The sequence below is a fragment of the Poeciliopsis prolifica genome, unplaced genomic scaffold (assembly GCF_027474105.1).
Source record: "Poeciliopsis prolifica strain line A6 unplaced genomic scaffold, Auburn_PproV2 SCAFFOLD002, whole genome shotgun sequence".
Lineage (NCBI taxonomy): Eukaryota > Metazoa > Chordata > Actinopteri > Cyprinodontiformes > Poeciliidae > Poeciliopsis > Poeciliopsis prolifica.
This window is the reverse complement of record NW_026562377.1, coordinates 16,008,588-16,027,846: the sequence shown is the minus strand read 5'-3', so window position 1 is coordinate 16,027,846 and position 19,259 is coordinate 16,008,588. Positions and strand designations below refer to the sequence as shown.

At 39.6% G+C, this 19,259-nt stretch overlaps 1 protein-coding gene across 1 annotated transcript; it reads right to left on the bottom strand.

Moving 5' to 3' along the window:
• Positions 1–4,475: 4,475 nt before the first annotated feature.
• cdc34a (cell division cycle 34 homolog (S. cerevisiae) a) lies at positions 4,476–18,867 on the bottom strand. The gene is made up of 5 exons (XM_055046492.1): positions 18,388–18,867; positions 8,824–8,910; positions 8,172–8,269; positions 7,068–7,202; positions 4,476–6,973 (listed from the first exon to the last, which is right to left on the bottom strand). The coding sequence occupies exons 1-5, from the start codon at positions 18,568–18,570 to the stop codon at positions 6,751–6,753; spliced, it is 726 nt and encodes a 241-aa protein (XP_054902467.1). The 5' UTR covers positions 18,571–18,867; the 3' UTR covers positions 4,476–6,750.
• Positions 18,868–19,259: the final 392 nt, after the last annotated feature.

The window sequence follows — 19,259 nt, the reverse complement described above, 5'->3', positions numbered from 1 at the left end:
AAAATTCAAACACTGAGGTGACCATCGTTTGACGGTCCAGAACTATGGAAAAATGCCTCTGTTTTTCCATGGTTAGAACTGCTTTTAGCACATTGTCGCGGTGAGACACTTTAATGTGTCCCTTTGTTTGTCTTGTTTCTATTCTGTTCTCTATTTTCTTTACTGCAGTAATGGAAGCACTTTGGTTCCTGTGTTAAAATGCTATACAAATAAAATCTGATTGGTTGAAGCCGAACGCTCACCAAACCTTTCAGATTTTATGCTGTGTACCATTTTTACAACCCAATCCGTTCAACAAACAATACATGCAAATTAACCTTGTAACTATAATGTGAAAACGTAAAGATGCATGACACAGTACACATGTATGCATACACAAATATTAATTTTAAGAAATTAAAATGATCTGGTGTTTGACCTATGATGGGGCTGCAGGCTTTCAGTGACACATCACTCCTGAACCTGGGGCACATTATGCATCTCACTTTCAGATGTTTCTGCCTGATGCGATCAACTGTGGAAAAATCTATTTATTATATGGATTACTGAAGAACATCTGAACCAACTGCTGTTTGTCCTGAAGAGAGAGGCCAGAAATCGACCTGCTAGTTTTAGAACAGGAACCGGAGTTAAAGGGACAGTACCGTGGATTTTCCAGGCACTTGGTGCCATTTTATAGCACAACCAAGTAACTGTGTTACCAGCTGTTATAAAAAAAAGGCTGCACATATAAAACATGTCTTAAGAGAAATTTGACTTTACAATTTAATGACTTGGAATTGGCCTCTGTCTCTTTAAGATGCACCGACTCTGACACTCCGCCTTCGCAGGTTATCACGTTTCTCCATTAAGCCTTTAACCACCATGCTTAGGTGTGTTGGACTGAGAAGAAGTTCCTATATTGAGCTCAGCAGATGCAGAGTTTCATCAGGTGTTTGCTAATTGCTGCTGCTGCTAGTCTGAAGGAGTGAGCAGTGGAAAAGGCAAAGGTTGTCTTTGAACGATTTCTCAAGAATCAAAACGGTACATCACATAGGCTTTTGTTGAGTGAATATTATGTAAAGCTTAAACAAAAAAGTAAGCTTTTACATAAACTTACACTAGACATGGCCTGGGTCAACTTATTACTTAGAATGTAATATGTTTGCTTGATAGAATTTTAACAGTGATTTCACACGTTTTATTTAATTGTCTAAAAGAGCGGTGAACAGAACATCTCTGTGCAGTACTGTGGGCAGCTTTAAAATAATGAGATCAATTCAGAACCTTCAGTGGGCCTTCGGAGAAAAGGTTAATGCATCTGTTCTTCTCCCATTAACGCAGGCCACGCCGCACACCTCTGTCTGTCACAGAGCAGGAGGAACGCGTGAGCTATTAGAGACCAAGGTGAAGAAGTACGCTTCCTCGCAGACCCGAATCGATGCAGGCAGAGACCAGGACAATGACACGTTTAAAAAGAAAAGAAGGAAAATCGTTTGGAGGATGAAAGTCAGAATGTGCATGGCTGTGAATCGTTACTCCTGCTGACGTCTCATCGGGTCCCTGGACAGACGGGGAAGAAGTGGTCGGGACCCGGATTCAGAAAGGAGGCTGAACAAAAAGCCTCGCAAGAAATCCTGTGAATGTTCAAGTTTCAGCACGCGTTACTGGAGAGATACATGTTCACACAGTCTATCAGATGTTGACAAAGACAAACTCATTTATATCAGTTTTTGGCATTTATTAAGACTAAACTTCTTTAGCTCAAGGTCTGTTAGAGTTACATACATTTTGTGTTTGCTAAATGTTTTAGAGAATTTTTTTTTAAATTCTGTGTCATATAGTTAGATTTCCTCAATTTTGGTAAAACTGTCTTTTAAACAATGAGTGGGCCCATTCTTCCTGACAGAACTGCTTTAACTGACATCCATGTCACAGTTGCAGTAGCGTTCTCCATCTTTTTTCTCTAAGTACAACATGGGTCATTTGAGCCGAATGCTTCTTTTTTGTTGTCGTTTCATCAGACCTCAGGACGCACCTGTAGAAATAAATCCCCTTTTTGTGCCGTTTTTGAAGTGATGGCTTCCTCCGCACTGAGTGGCCTTTCAGCCCACGACTCACTGACACTCGACTTTATCAAGTCTGTTGCTTTTGTTGTCACCCATTATGATCAACTATGGAAAACAGAAGTGAAACACGTACTTTTGTTCACTCCCCTCCCCTTATTGCTGCCATCCCACCTTCATCACAGCTTCTGTTGCCTTGGAGACATCTCATAGTCTGACATATGGATTAACCCCTCCCCCTTCCGTCTCAATTCACTTCTCTTCATCTCTCGAGTTTGTTGCAGGTCCCTCGTTCTCCCTGGAGCTCACCGACAACTCGGACTCGGCTGCCTTCCAGACTCTGGCTGTCCGGAGATTTCCTGCCAATCTTCCAGCGAACACAAGACATAGTAACACACGTGACTCATGGTCACAGTGTGAAAGTGACAAAATAAATTGATATATGTATACATTAAAAAAAAAAAAAACATTGCGCAGTTTGAACAAAAATGACAAAGGAGGCAGGGAAGGACGCAGTCTGGCAAATGCCAGGACTGTTTGAGTCTTGCTTTCTCTGCTTCACTGAACTGGCATTTGGAATGGCCACACGCAGGGCAAAGGTCAGAACTGTTGCAACAGGAAGCAAATTTGATGGACTCCATGGAAATAAGGTACATTCCTGCGACGGGGAGACGGGAGGAGTAAGTTAGAAGAGGAGCAGAAGGAGGATAGGAGGGAAATACAATAACAGCCCAAGAAAGGACAGCACACTGCTGTGAGCACTTATGATCTGCCTGAAGCCCTAAAATATGGATTACTGGTGTGCGTTATTGCCAGATACAACCTCCTTTTTTTTAAAGCATTTCACAGATTAATGGGTTTCATTTTCAGGTGGTAAATTACAGGCCGATACGAGAGGCAGAAAAAGAAGTAACTGGATCATGTATCTTAGTTTTACAAGTGATACAAGGGCACATTCTGCAAGACAAGTTTGCTTTCAGACTCTGGCACATCAGGCAGCATTGAGAAGGTTCTTCATAAAGCTGTTTGCTCTCTCTCCTCCAGCGGAGAGCAGACCCTCCAGCTAAAGCAGGTTGGTGGATTATGAGCTAAGAAAACGAGAGAAAGAAAACCGAGTGTTACTTTCTAGAAGATCAAACTAAATCACCATATTCATACTCACTCAGGCGTGTAGATTTTTTTTGTCTCCCGCCTGTGCAGAGATGAGGGACAGAGTGCTGGGTGTAATCAGGCACAACCTTTTGCTGCCCCCTAGAGGCGTTAAACTGATGTGTTTTGCTGAGAACTACAACTAAAAGCCTGGTAAATGTCTGCATGTTCCTCATCATGCTGAACAAAACAATTTGTTGATACTATAACCAAGAGCTACGCAGATGATCTGAAAAACATCAAATTCTAATTTTACTGTTCAAAAGGTTTACTCTAAATTGGATCCTTTTACCTAAGTGTTACTTTTAGTAGCCATTATTTTGTGTTTATACTAACAGTTTTCCCAGACTTTCAGTAATATGGATCAAGATTAAAAAGTGCCATCACAGCATAAAGGTTATATGAACACTGCACACATAGGCAGTGTTGCCAAATCAGTTTATTTATAAACAGAATTAAATCGATACAATTATAATTATTGTTTTTCAATCCGAGACTTAAAACTTTCAATGAAAATACAAGTTTAACCACTAGTTGGCAGCAAAGCTTCTGGCACGGTCTAGACCTGCCTGATACAACCTGGCACGTTTCCTTGCAAATAAAATTTATCATCACAATAAATATGTATGAACCATCACAAACATTTCAGTCCTCCTTCATAAAATGTGTCCTTCAAAGTAAAGCAAGGAGCTAGAATGATAAAAATGACATTTATATGACTCTTACAGCAACTTTTACTACAGAAAACAAAGAGATTTGTGTTTTCTTGAGGGACTCTGAGCCTTAAAGCTTCACAATCTTACCTTTGCTTTCTCAGAGAGTAAAACTTTCTAGAGTGGGAAAAGAACAAAATAATCATAATAATGATAATAATAATTAATAGCTTTAATACAGTTTGAAGGACTGGTGCACAGGTTTGAATTTGAGCTCGAATGAGACAAAGTATGGATAAAAAAAATCAAACGCATATAGACACACCATGTGAAACCTTAGGACACCCGTTAAATATTCTGCCCTTTATTAGTGTAGTTTTTTTTTGTTTATTTTTACTTTCAGCAACAAGTAAATGTAAACTTCTGACACAAATTGAAAATCCCCCCAAAAAGGAACAAAAGATCCAATTCTTACATGTCAGAGAGTACTCTGGGTTTTACGTATTCATCCTCTTCAGCACCTGCAAAGGAGCACAGAAAATGAAAAGAAGTGAGTTACAAAAAAACAAAAAAAAGACGACAAAAAACAAAACTTGAGCCGTACTGAAAATAAACAAAATCATCAATATCTAATAAAGAGCTTTATTTCAGAATTTAAATAGATTTACAAACCATAAGAAAAGAAAATATAAACAAGAAAACAAAGCATCAAATGATCGTCAAACTATCCACAAGTGCATATCAAGGTAGAGATTGTAAACAGTCCTTTGAAGCCAAAAAGTAAGTACTCCTTCCATCCCCACCTCGTCAGGTTCACTCAATTGGAATACAATTTGTTGGTGGTCGTTTTTACCTGAGGTTCTTCGTTTTTGTTTTTTATTTTCATTAATCAAATGCTGGGTTTTCTGTCATTGGTGTTTCAACAGAGAGATCATAAAACTCAGGGGGGTGAGTGGAAAGGAAAGATGAAGAGAAGAAAAAAACAAAAAAAAAACAGTAGTCTTACAAACAACAAATGAATTCCATTCTCCAAAAACGTAATACAGGGTTGGAGACCATTAAAGGTCATAAAATAGGAATCGGTTAGTGATCCAGTATTAGTAACTCATTGTGGAGGAAAAGGTTCTTAAAATATTGTGTGCTTTGTCCGTTTGGATTGATACAACATTTTGGTTGATTCCGCTTCAACATTTTACTTCTCCACACTTCCATGAACAAACTTGAGTAAAACAAAAGAAAAAAGATCAAGTCAATAATCAAAATACTTATGAAATCTTTGCAACTCATATCAAAATCTGAGGAGACAAAAAAAAAAGTAAAACTAAAACAGGCCATTCACAATGTGAGAGTTTCAGATAAAAATCATCAATTTCAAGGACCTTTTTACCTTGCACACATTCCCAACCATTAAATCATACCTAAAACCACAAACACCTATCAGCATGCTAGTGAAGAACCAGTGTCCTGCTCATGCTCCGATAAAGACCCATCCTGAACTTCCTCTTCACATTTTTCAGCACATCTTTGAAACGATCTGCGGCTATTCACACAACGATAACGGTTACAGTAAAGTTCAGCTTGTCACTGGAAATACTGCTGGTTGTTAGTGGTGTGCAATCTCCAGTCCTCTGCTGGCGCAAAGGAGGCTGAAAACGGACCAACAAGTCTAGAAATTCAACCGGCCGTCATTTATTCTTCTGCCCTATCTCGGCTCAGACGACTGGGTTCATTGATTCAGGTGAGTCAAGATGGCTGCAGCCCCAGTCCAGCAGTTCAGGGGTAAGAAAAGAACAACAATCCTGCATGTGCACACAGTCGCCAGTAGGAGGCAAGCTCGGTGAAAGATTGCAAGGCAACTTCTCTGCTGTGGACGTCTGTGCTACTCTGAGTGGGAATGACGAACCGACACCGAACACAAAGACGGATCCGGCGGCAAGCGCCACTTCAAAAAGTAAAAAATAAAAACAAAAACCCTCAGATCCTTTTCCGACTGGAGTTTGGTCTAACTGCTGCAAGGCTCTGCTTTACTGCCACACTTACAGCACTGCATGTAACACCAACTCAAGCTCTGACTGCATAGATTTGTTTTCATTTTTAAACAGCACACTGGCAGCATGATCTACATTTGACTCGTGAGTTCAGCTTACACCCCGGATAAATCTAACAGGTGCCTCTATAAATAAGCGGCGAGGTTATCCGATAGAAGTTTGAACCCTTAAGTCAGAGCTTGAATATCACTCTTCTGGTTGGGGCTTGCTTGGACTGGTCACCTAGCTCTAGGATAAAGGAAGGCACAAGGAAGTGTGAGTAGCCTGCTGAAATGGATAACTTCCCCGTTCGGAGCAGCCCGAGCCCCGCGGCTTTAAAAGTCAAAGGTGAAAGCGTGTCAGGGCTTTGAACCTCGTGCTAACTGGAGGTCGCGCATAATATGGCTCAAGCAGAACGGTTTGCCTTAATTAGCTTCCATTGTGTTTTACAGTGATCTGATTTGTTGCAAAAGAGAGAAACTTGACATCTGTGGAGGAAATAAGTCTCAGTGCTTTAAGAGACTTTTCTGGACATTTTAACAGCTAACAGTGCAGAAGTATTCCTTTGCATTTGTCCTGCTGTTTGCGTGTATCATGTGTAACCTCTATTCAGATAACATAATGAAAATAAAAAAGAACATGAAAGGACCCAAAATAACTCTGCTGCCGTGTCAATGATGACCCAGGCTTTAGTGTGCATTCTGTGATTGCACGCAGCAGACCCTGGACAAGCAGTCTCGTGCCAAGTGTGTCCATTAGCAGGAGGAAGGGGGTTAAAGTTCGGTCCGTGACACAAGAAGGAGGCTTGAGTGTGTGTGTGGGTACGATCGAGGCGTGGTCAGGAAAGGGAGTGGGTGAGGTCACAAGGAGGCATGGTCAGGAGTCCTCTGTGCCAGAGTCATCCTCATCATAGCAACAGTCCTCATTGTCTTCCTCCTCATCTTCGTCCAGCTCCTCGTCGTCATAGTAATCGTCATATAAGAGGTTGGAGCCGTCGTCTGTGGGTGGGACCTGGGTGCGGACGCAGTATTCGTCCAAGGTGGTGGGAACTTTGACGCCGTCCCGCTCTGCGTCCGCTTTGGTCGACAGCACCTGTTTCCTTTGAAATGGGGGGGAAGGAGCAAAAGCTTTGAGTCGACACTGAGCAGCAAGCTGCGGTTTAAGTGACGCTGTGCGTTCTCTCCTCCCGATACCTTATGATCTCTATGTATTCTCTGTCTTTCCCCTTGCTGTCCCTCCATTTGCGGTACATCACAGAGGCGTCCACGTTGGCTGGGGAAAACGTGTTGGGTTCGTTCAGCAGCGAGATGACGCTGAGCAGGATGGTCCTGCGGAACAGGCAGAGGAGGAGGATTAGCGTGGAGCAAAGTAATGCAGAATGAGTAGAACACTGAGACGAAGAGGACAGAGAGGTAAGACGAGACAAAAAGTGCATAACATATTTAAATTTTTATAGATTATAAACTGAGTTTTAAAGACTCTGGTTAGTGAATATGTTGAATCAGTTTATTGTGTGTAGCTTAGATTTCTGAAGAAACTGAATCAGTCTTTCAGTTTTTAGTCAATTCAGAGAATGTCCAATTCTATTTCTACTGTTGAGTCTAAATGTTAAAATATTAATTTGGGTTTTCACAAATGAATGAAGCTTTAAACCACAAACTGTTTTAAAGAACCCTTTAGCAGCAGAAAATAATTCTGTTCAGGTTTGATTACCATTTCAAACAGAACCATGAAATGGATTCCCAAACTCTCGGTTTGTCTGTAACTGTTTATTTTCTACAAGTTAGCCAACATTTCCAATCAATTCAAAAAACAAACAAAAAAAAGCTTAATCAAAACCAGTTTGTCAAAGTCATGGTGACGCCAATTGGAACAATTCTTTAGACAAACTAGATGCATCATGTGGTTTAACACCTCTTTTTGGTAATGAGTTGGTATTCAACAATTCCTCACAAGTATACAGTATTAAAGTAAAAACATGTAGGTAAGATTTTATTTTTGCCTTTCTGTAGCTTTGTGAACCACAGAAGCACAAAATCTCATCTTATGTGGAAGAGACCAGCAGCAGGTCCTTCATTTTAAACCAACTAATTTGGTTACTAATTTGTTAATTTAAGTTACTCATCATCATTCATGGGTAACTTATTCTTTTGATATATAACCTGTTAGTCATATGAACGGAAAGTTAACTATTTATTTTTGCCAAATAGCCAGTTTTGGGTTTAAATATTTAACTAACAAAAGTATGTTCTATTGAAAACAATTTGAGGAGTTTATTTCTTGCATCTCAGGTTTACCTGACATTCTGCGTGGGGTTCCACCTCTCTGAAGGGAGTTCTCCACTCTGAGGATCGTCCACCGGCGGATGTAGGATGGAGATGCACACGTCTCCGTTCTGCAAAGAAAACAGCAAACAGCTTGCTTACACAAGTAATTTAACTATTCAGAGAATGCAATTGAAGAAAATATTTTTTTCTTAGCTTGTTCATTTCTAAAGACCTTGAGCTAATTTCTCTGTAGAGACGCAGCCTTACAGTGGCGATTCTCTTGACTTATTGTGCAATATGAGGGGCTGCAGCCTTAGAGCACAGGGGGTGTAGACATGAGTCAATACATTTGAAGCATTGAAGACCAAGCTGTGATAATGCATAGAATATCAGTCAGCAAATAGAGCATCTTTTTATATCTGTCAGAAACAATTTACTCTGTATTTCCAAGTTTTTTTGTCGCTAGTCCTAGTTAACACTATGCTATCCTGTTTCACAGAAAAACTTTAAACCTTTCTGTCAATCCCCAATGTGGCTTTTCAGTGCTGCAGAAACACATCCTTTCAATCAGATTTAAGAAAAACGCTGATTTCACTATTACTGACTAATAAAGAAGATAAAGAGCATAATTCAAAGTCGAGTTCACAAACTGTAAAAACTAAATAAATGTAATATTCATTACCTCATAGATGTTGGGATGCCACATTTTGGTGAGGAAGCGAAAGGCAGGTGGAGAGTACGGATAATCAACAGGAAACTTGATCCGAGCCTGAGGACGAGAGAAGAAACATCGGTGATGTGGCAGGAAGTTCAGTTGTCCTTCTTTGACTGACTTCAAGTAAATCACAAGTGATTCCAGAATCCAGAGAGAAGCATTTTAGAAAACTTTTCCAACCAGCTGAGGTGGGATGAGCTGTACGAAATATTGAACTGCTGTCTATATAATTTTCTTTTTCTTTTTTTTTTAAGTGTACTATATCTCAATCAAAATGAACTGATTGGAGGCTTTATTTGGTGAATTGCTCTAAAGCATCTGCAATCTGCAAAATAATATATTTAGTAATTTGGGTAGAGGCTACCATGCAAAAGTTCACAAAGAGTGCTTAGGACATTGTAACCAACATAAAAATCCAAAGCAACATTTAGTTTTAACATTGCTATTACATGTTTGATTGGAATAATTCTTCCTTCTTTAAAAAGAAACCATTTTCTTAAAATTGCTGTTTACATCAGAATTTAGATTTTATTTGCCTTCATCTTTCAAAAATGTAGGATCTTTGAAGGAAGAATCCTTAAAAAAAGAACACTTACAAACAGGTGTTTGAAGTGTTTGCACACATACAAACACTTACTTATCCAGCAGTCAGAACAAAATAATTCGCTCCGTTTTCTTGTCAAACTTCAAAAACTGGTTGCTGAAATACTCTTGAATTTGTTGCCAGTCACCTCCAACAACGATTTAGAGAAAAAACAAAAATAGTAACTGTGGAGTCACTGTAAGCCACTCCAGGGTGGCTGCACACGGAGGAGCTAATGGCAGGAATGGAATACGGAATGGAGGAAGGGAGAGACGGAGGCTCGCACAGCGTTTGGAGCTCAAGGAAACAGCGGTGACTGAGAGGAGGGGAGCTTGGTCCACAGAAAGACAGCTCAAAACAATCCACTACTCATATTCACGTTCTGCTATTATATGTTCCAACAGTGAAGCACTGCCACATGAACATGTAATGTGGAGAACCAGTGTGTAGAGAGCCCCCCCTCAGCCTTTCCTCTGCACAAATAGTGCCAGGAGAGACGGGCACAGCAGGGGATCATGCACCAATTGGACCGATTACACGTATGCATAGAACACAGCAGGAACCGTCTGCTGATACCCATGTCAGATTCACACACGCACAGCTTCCTACATTTGTTGATTTAGCATGGTCAGATGGTGTGTGTGTGTGTGTGTGTGCGTGCGTGTCGGGGGTGAAAAAAAGTGAGTTCAGGGGTTTGGGTTTATATTTATATGTAAAAAGGTTTTAGCCTTCTTTGACTGTGTTGCATAACCTAAGCCAAATTAAGGCAAACATCTAATTCAGCAGCTCTACAAGTGTGACTAAATCTCTGTGTGTATGCGTGTGCTGGTCCCTGCAGTGTACAGTAAAATATAAACATTTGGCATATATTACATAAAGGGATCAACAATCAGGAGAAACAATCTGCTCTACCTCATGAAACGCCACTAGAGAGAAAATGCTGACATGATCACAAATAGGGAAAACATTAAATCCCTGGCTCTGACTGGTCTTGGCAGAAAGCTGGCCGACAGGCAGAGACCAGGGTTCAAGGCAACACTGTACACATTAGAGTCTGGCAGCAATTCAGCAAAGAGGGAAGAGCCTGCAGGGGAGGCGGACAAAAACTGTACAGCATCAGGGACTGTTGCTGGTGGTCTTCAAAAACAAAAACAGTCCAAGAATTAATCGTTTGTCTAGACATTACCAAGCACGCATAAAAAATTTATTAAATTTAACCATCTAACTTTCTGTTCTAAATGTTTTAATACAAAAAGCTGAGATGAATTTATATTCAACATTTTACATATTTCCTCTTTCTTTTTGGTCAATCAAATCAAGCCCCAAGCCAGAAGACCTACACAACTGTCAACTGTCTACTGAAGGGCAAAGTGAGTTTTTCTGAATTTATTTATTTGTGCATCAGTGAGCGAGCTTATTTTTGTAGATACCTGTTCATAGAAGAGTCAATATCTCACTCTTTTGGCTTATTTCTGGAAAGGCTTGTGCACATTTACACAGGGTGTCTCATGAAAAAGGCCTCATTCATCACAACCTCGCCAGACGAAACGCAAGCAAACACTGTGTAAAGTGGAGAAATGCAGTGGTGCAAAAATGATTGCTTTAAGTACTAAAGTTTTCTCTAGTTGGTGTTTTTTCTCTCCATCATATTCTACAAAATACAAATGTCTTTCATTTTGGCTTTTAATAACCCTCATGCCCAGCAGAAACTAAGACTAATTGAATAAGATGGGGTAAAGAAACCGAGAGCGCAACAGGCCGCCGTCTTTGCTCATGTGTTTTACACAACACTATGTAATCTGGTTTTGCTTCCTTGGTACTTGGCAAACAGGATAGAAAACAAAAAAATAATAAAAAATACAGTTTCAGATGTTAAACGAGGGCTTCTGCATGTTTGCTGCACATGCATAAGTCTGCATAGGCTACCAAAACCTTCACTGAGAAATCCCCTTGATTGAGCTGTCGCCTTGTCCTCCTTAAAGGTACTCAAATTAATCTATTCCTATTAATGAAACATACAGATGTAGTTCAACACTGCTTTACAAATTTTCATTAGAAATTGTTTGGTTTTTTTGTGTCAGATTTGAGAATAGTCCACTTTTAAAACACTGTTACAGTAAATATTAATAAGTTAAAATTAAGTCGGTGAAGCTCTGCATTGGTTGCTCGGTGTGGGGCAGTGTTCGCCAATTGTTACGCTAGGTGGCGCTTTATTTTTGGGCCTGTTTTTTTTAGGACTGTTTCTAGAAGCAGTAGAGACCCAAATGGAGGAACAGAAATGTGTAAAATGTGAATTTTGCTGAATAGCTCCATTAGTCAATGCCAACAGAACCAACATGAACTTGTTCAGAAACTCAACCCTATTTGTTGGACTGAGCCAAATGCCTTGAATCTTTAACCCTAAGACCATGTTTCCGGTCCATCACTGTTCCTGCTTTACTCTGGATAAAGACCACTACAGACAAGGAACCAGTCATTACAATTCAATCTTCACCACATTGCTTAAGTCATCTTTGTCCACTTTTGCTTCTTGCTTAATATGGCCAACCCACTAACAGGTGCTATCATAAAAGGACTATGAAAGGTTTCCCCCACCTTTCACCCAATGACTGCTGAAGACAGAAAGGATATAGACAATAGCTTGATAATGAGTATTATTAGCTTTTGATCTCTATGGTGATAATGTCACCACCTGATCAATATATATGGCCACATAATGATCAGTTGTTTAGCGTTATATTCCCTGTATGCTGCAAGGTGTGCAGCTGGAATGGTCAAACAAAGATTGTGAAATCAATAGACAGAGAGGGAGATCCATTGAACCTGTAGGCAAGAATCACAGCTAGATATACAAACGGTGTACAGTGAGGAGGCATGAAGGAAGACAAATGTTTGGAAAGATACATGTACCCAGACATACACACAAAGCCCCAACCCCAAACACTAAATGTAAATATTGTTTTCATTCCAAAATTTGTCAGCTTACCTAAAGTTTTAAAATGTTGCTGAACTGTGAAATACTAATACTCTTATGCTGGACAAAAAGAAATCCAAACATAATGCTAATAATTATTCTTAATGTTGTACAAGTGCCATTAAAAAAAACAAAAAAAAAAACACTAATTGTTTGACCTATTTAAGGAAGAGTGCAACCTGGGTTCAACCACTTATGCATGTTAGGGTTAAAAATCTAAGCAGCATACATGAGAGAAGCCAATTTGCTTATAAACATCCAAAAACAAGATTCAGGAAAGATTTTTTCTACTAATGCTACTAGGAATCCAGAATGTGAGCCTAGTTGGATCATTCTATGAAAATCTTTCCTGGACTGTGACCTAAAAAACTGCCTCGAGTACGAAACAAGAATGAGACAGAGAACACACCCACCCTCTGAAAAATGACAGCAAGGAAGAGTAAAGCAGGTCAATGAAGAGACCCTGAGAGGAACAAATCATTCTGTTCTCCTTCTGCACCTCTTCAAGGTCTCTACAGACCTTAACCACACACACACACACACACACACACACACACACACACACACACACACACACACACACACACACACAGGGATGATCATCCCTAATGACAGAGGAAAAGGGACCTTGAGAGAAAGGAGCTAATGTCAAGCACACATGTTCCAGAGTTTACAGTATAGCTAAGCAAACAGGCTAACAACTCGTTATCTAAATTCTAAATACAAAGAAGCAAATTAAAAAATTAAGTCGAACTGACTATCAGAAGGATTTTTATGACATTGAACTGCACAAACAGCCATGTTTCAGAGATACGATTATCACACAGCTAGCCTAAACAGGAAAAAAACAAAAACACTGCCAGTGCTTCAGGGGACAATTATAACTAGTCGGGGCCTCACACTCACCCCTGCCGGCACTAAGCCCTGCTTTCTAATGGGAGGGGGCTGCACTGTGAGGAAGGGATCTGTCTGCTCTTGAGTGAGCCGTTTCAATATTCCTTCCTTTTTCCTCGGCCCTGCTCTTGTTTCGCCGTAACACAGCCAGAGGGGGAAACATGACTCTGGAAACTCTGCCCAGCCGATCCTTGTGCAGCTGGGCAGGGTCGTCTTGCCTGTACCCGTCCCTCGACTGCTGCTGAAGAAAACAGCAAGCTAAGACGAAACAAAGACAACTGTTCGACAGGAAAGGGTGGCTGTTGGGTAATTATCAGAGCACGCCATCAGCCAAGCCAAATACTCTTCTCATATGTTGTTAACACATGTATATAGAGTGAAAAAAAAAGAAACATCATTGTGATAAAAGATTTTCAGTCTACAGTGCGAGATGTTGAGACCTCACAATGCTCGGAAAAGAACACGCACTTTTCTGAACTTCACTCTATGATAGACCTGGGCCTCTCAGCCATGTCCTGGACGGCTGATCAATAAGAGAAACTGAAAATAAACATGCAAAAACTGTAAAATTTATCATTAAAATAACTACACTGATTTGTTTCATTATATATATATATATATATATATATATATATATATATATATATATATATATATATATATATATATATATATATATATATATTTATTGGGAGGATACAGCTGTCATTTTCTTTTTTTGGTAGCCACATTATGTTTCATCATGACGCATGTACCATCTGACACGGTACAAGGCACTAAAGCAATGGCGAAAAAGTTCTAGGCCACATTTTCTGTACTTTACAGCCGTTTGTGTGTGTATAATGTCCGTCAATAAAATCGGGGCTTCAATAAAGAGCTGGGACACTATTGTTTTCATTTGAATCGTATTATTTGATGACGGAGCAATAGATGGAGAGACAGAAAAGAATATTTTCTGGAGCACAAAACAACAAATGGAAGAGTGAAGAGAATGAAGATGTAGAGATTTTCAAAGTGTTCAATAAACAAGAGCCAAGTTATGGCAGTGTATGAAGAAGCGGCGAGGAAATGTTCAGGTCAGCTGAAATTACTTCTAGTAAAGTGAATGTATTTACAATATAACAGATGAGAAGGAAAAAAAAGAAACTTGTTTGTGGTTATTTTGTTGTTCACACAGTAGCTAATCATGTGTTTAACTAAATGGTTAATCATGAAACAGACAATGAATTTGGCAGTGACACGCTTGAGTATAAATATCTTAACACCACAGTAATGTTGAGATTTATATAAGTCTGATCAGACGCAGTTTCCAGTAACTGTTAACCAACAAGTATATCATTTAAAACAAAATTTTAATACTTTTTCATGTGGCTTGACTTTTTCAAAACATACTTAACACAAAGTTTGTCATTCAGTTGTGAGGATGGAGAAGGGAAGCGAGAAAGACATGGCAAGGGAACAGGTTTGTCTAATATTAGCTGGAAGTGTAAGAACAGCCACTTAATCCCAGGTGATTCATTTTAAAATAGGTGTTTAAAAAAAGTTCAGTAGCATTGTTTGTCATTTGATTAAAACTATTAAAGCGCAGGTTAAAAGCTTGAACCAGTTAGCAGACATCTCTACTGGAAACAGCGTTGCACAATTTACTTCATTTGATGCTATTTTTGACATGTGAGATTGTTAAGTTGTTACATGTTGTGCAAAAGCAATGTCAGGCTTTTCCAATATTGTGCAGCCCTCATGAGAATGATTTGTTGCTTTCAGAGATGCACAAATCAGTGGGCAAGAGATCAGTAATAGTCATTTTTTTCTTGATCGGTATGTGAAATATTGATCTAGTTTCAAGCTGTAGCAGTTTTTCCTCTCACCAGAACTCTTCTTATTTTTACCTAAAGAGTGTACTGTGATTCACTTCATTTCTTTAAGATCCTTGAAACATTCAAATCAATCGCCAGCTGGGGCAGCATGCTTGTACTACATGAGTAGCCAAGTCAGCCGGTGTGCCTTGTACATGTCCAAGGATCACTGCCAGCTATGAAACAAAATGGTCCTCTGCTTGTAATCAGACACTCAGAGCAAGGGGTGGATGATTGGGGATACCTGATGTGACAAAGCAGAAGACGAACAGAAACTTGAGATGTGAACGTTTAGAGGAGCACCTGAAACCTGCAGGCCAACGGCCAGTTTATAATCCTAATGCCCCAGTCACTGTGCACACAACCCAGTTACTTAATCAGGACTGAATTATATTATAATATGTCTCAATCCACTGTGTGGCCTATAAAGACGGTGTGGTTGAAAGCAACACCCGCTGAGAAAAAAGACAAATGCTGACTCAGCCAGGCTTCATTAGTATCTGCCCCGTTTCAGTTGAGAAAGGTAACCAGGCCAAAAACATTTTCCCTCCTCCTGCCTGTTAGAGTAGGGCAAACTGGTTGGATGGAAACCCAGACAAGAACAATGAGTCATAACCATGCGGTGGATTTCACAGTCGGGATGTGCATTCCTGTCCCGACAAAGGAATCCTGTAGCACCCACATCGACACACAGAAACACCGTCCCCAGAGGCACTGGGGCCCTCTGCCTGTGTTCACAGGCTCCACAAAAAACAACAGAGGCGGACTGAGCGTACTTCTCAAGTACTGGAATTACTCAATCCCAAACAGCTGAAGGGGTGTTTTCGCAAAAACAGATCCATCAAACTAGGTTGGACACTGCAAACACATCCATTACAGCAGTAGTTTAAATTAAAATCTTCTGCTGATTCACTCATGAAATAAAGTGTTCAAACTTAGCCTGCTTCACCAGATTAATAAAGGGCCATCATGTTTTCTTTGGCATCAGTTTCAGCCAAAAACAGAATATGATCATGTTTTTGCTTTTTAATCTTCAGTTGATGATCATGTTATTTATTAAGTTTGAGATGAATTGACAGAAAGCTGTTTGTTATGGCAACACCTTTTACAAAGTAGGTGTGTAGCTTTCAGTGGGATTTAAAGTGAGTCAGCTATTGTAATTAGCTTCAACTGTTGAGTTAGAAAGTACATAAACAGGCTGTCGACTTTGAATACTCAGAAATATAGAGTATCTTTCAAGAAACATATTTGATAAGTTGATCACTATCGAAAACATAAGCAGAGGAAGAACATCTGTTAAAGATCTTTACTCTTGAAGGAGGAAGTATGTCAGCAAACAATGTTATTTGTCACACAGAGGGGGAAAATCTGAATGGATCATGTATGCATAAAACTGGGGCCATTTGGAAGGAATTGAATCTGTATCAGAAAATGAGCAGCCTTTCCTTCATTTTAACTGAAGCTGACAAGTGAGCTGACAAGTTTATCTACCGGGTACAGAATAAAGAACCATAGAGGACAGATAACACAACCAAATGAGAAAACAAGTATGATTGCACATGAAAACAATCCAGATGGGCTTGCAAGGTTATACTTTTAAAGGATGAGCCAACGCAAGACACTGGTGATGTTTTGAGAGAGATTCATTTTCACCAGACCAAATATAAACTTTTACAAAGAAGAGAAAATTCTTTGAAAGTGAATGTGTTGACAATGCATTGATATATTTGTTTAAGTCACTTGGTTTGCCCAGTTTTACACTAAGAAGTATGTTCAATAAACCATGAACATTTCTTCAAACAGGTGTAAATACTGTATTACTTATGAGTAGAACTAAACTGAGTAATAGCTGTGTTATGATGGAAGACCTTCAGAGATTTAGGTCTTTCAAAGGATTTTTGGGAACAACCCAATAGTTCATGTTTTCAGGTAAATACATAAAATACATGCATCAATGAATTAGCAAGAGATCAGCTGTAGCTGATGATCAGCAGGTCAGGGGCTAAATTATACATATACTGTTTTCTATTCATTAAAAGAACTGCCTCTATGTTTGGTCTATAAATCCATAACCAACAAAATCTACTTGAATGGACTTTCAGTTTGGTAAATAATTAGTCTTTGATTAAAAAAGAAAAAAGCTGGACACAAATAGGGTTGGTGGATTGAGAAATTGTTCATGGTTATCAATTTTAGTTCTAGGGAAAAAAAGAAAAATATAAATGGGTCAAAATAAACCTTCCAAGAAAACCAGAAAGTGATACCAGTAAGGACAAAAATCCAGTGCATCACTCACAACAAACCACAGTTTTGGCCTCTGCAAAACTGAGTGTACACTTCATTAATAAACACATATTCTCTTTAATATTCAAATGAAATAATCTGTTTTTTGATAAAACTATTGGAAATGTTTGCCGGCATACCTAATGTAAATATCTGGATGCTTTGCTTTGACGATGAATACTGATTTTGTTTCTGCATGTGTGTAATTTGTGGCACTGTTTTTTCCATTTACAAACTGCAAATGCTGACTGCAAAAAAAAAAAAAAAAAATTAAGTGCATTTAAAGCCCTTTCACATACTAACATGAGAAATAGATCTTTGCTGAACTTATTGCTGTGTAGTTAAAGCCATTTTGAGGAAAAGGGAACAATGTTTCACAAGTTAAATGCATATTGATGCTAAAGTAATCCTGATTACATTAGATTGGTGTGATCAAACTGATGAGGCTATAATAATATTCCCAGGTAAACTGGCTACATTTGAAAGTAAAGCAGGGTTGTGCTGAGCACAAAGGAGATGATTGAATTAGTTAGGAGCGTCCCACTGAGGCGGGTGTACATCCCAGCCTTTTGTTCCACAGTAAAGGTATCAATCATATCCCGACTGTAACTGTAAGGATCGATAAATATGAATTTTCTGAGAGAAATTAGCCACAAGAAGGAGCTTCTTGTGGCTCACCATCAGACCTGAAGACATCTGACTGAGCAGAGTTGGTTTAAAGTTGAACAAAGAGCTGTGTTGTATCACAGCAACGATGAAACAGGAAGCAACTATTAGTTAAACAATGAGTTCACAGTAATAACTTTAACATGCTTATGTTGGGAACTGGCACATAAAAGGTGACGCCAGCAGGAGTGCTGCTCCTTGTGTGGGAAAAGGTAGGAAAGATAAAATTCGCTGAAGAACAATAGATGTGAAGCTAGCTAACGTTAGCCGCTCACCTTAAAATAACCACCCTCGTAGTGCGTGTTTGGGGGTCCGAATATCGCCACTTCCCAGTTGTACATGTCCGACTCGTCCACCAAAGTTATCTTGAATCCCTCCACCGGCTCATCCTGGAGGCTCTTCATCTCCAGCATCAGTGCTTTTTGTGAACTGGCTACATGGTGCCCATGCTGAGCCATATTCCACAACGACTAATATTAATATATTTCGGCGACCCACTGCCAACTATGCCTGCGAAGGACAAAGCTAGGTCGGTGCGAACAACGGCTACCAACTGAACAACGAGGCCCCCCGAGCGTGTTAGTGAACGTTGGTTTCCGTTGGTTGTTCGGGGGGAAAGAAAGCGAAAATAATAATAATTAAAAAAAAAAACAGGCTCTAAAAGACCGCGACGAGTGGGCTTTATTTGGCCACAGCTGGAGCGCCTTCTTCCTCTCTTGTTGTGAAGGATCCCGGGGAGCTCAGCACATTCTAAATAAACCTGTTCCAATGAAGTCAGACACCAAGTCTACCTCATTTCCGGTTGCGATTTTTTCAAAATAAAGCTTAAACATTTGCTCTACTGGAGTTACCCAAGTTCTGAAGCAACAAAGCAGGTCCAGACAGTCACGCTATGACCTCTGTAGTCAGTTTAACAATGTATTTTGTGTAGATTTTTTTATAAATGTATTAGCTTTACACTAAATGTGATGTTCCACATTTGTCTCTGGAAACATTCCAAATCCTTCGGGGTCATCAATGTCTTTCCTGGTTTTCACCATGGATTTAACCATTTTCTCGCAAAATCACGAGCACTGATTTGTTCACTGCGTCGAGTGATGTGTACTTTAGATGTTATGGGTTAGTTTTGGCTTTTGGCAAACTATTT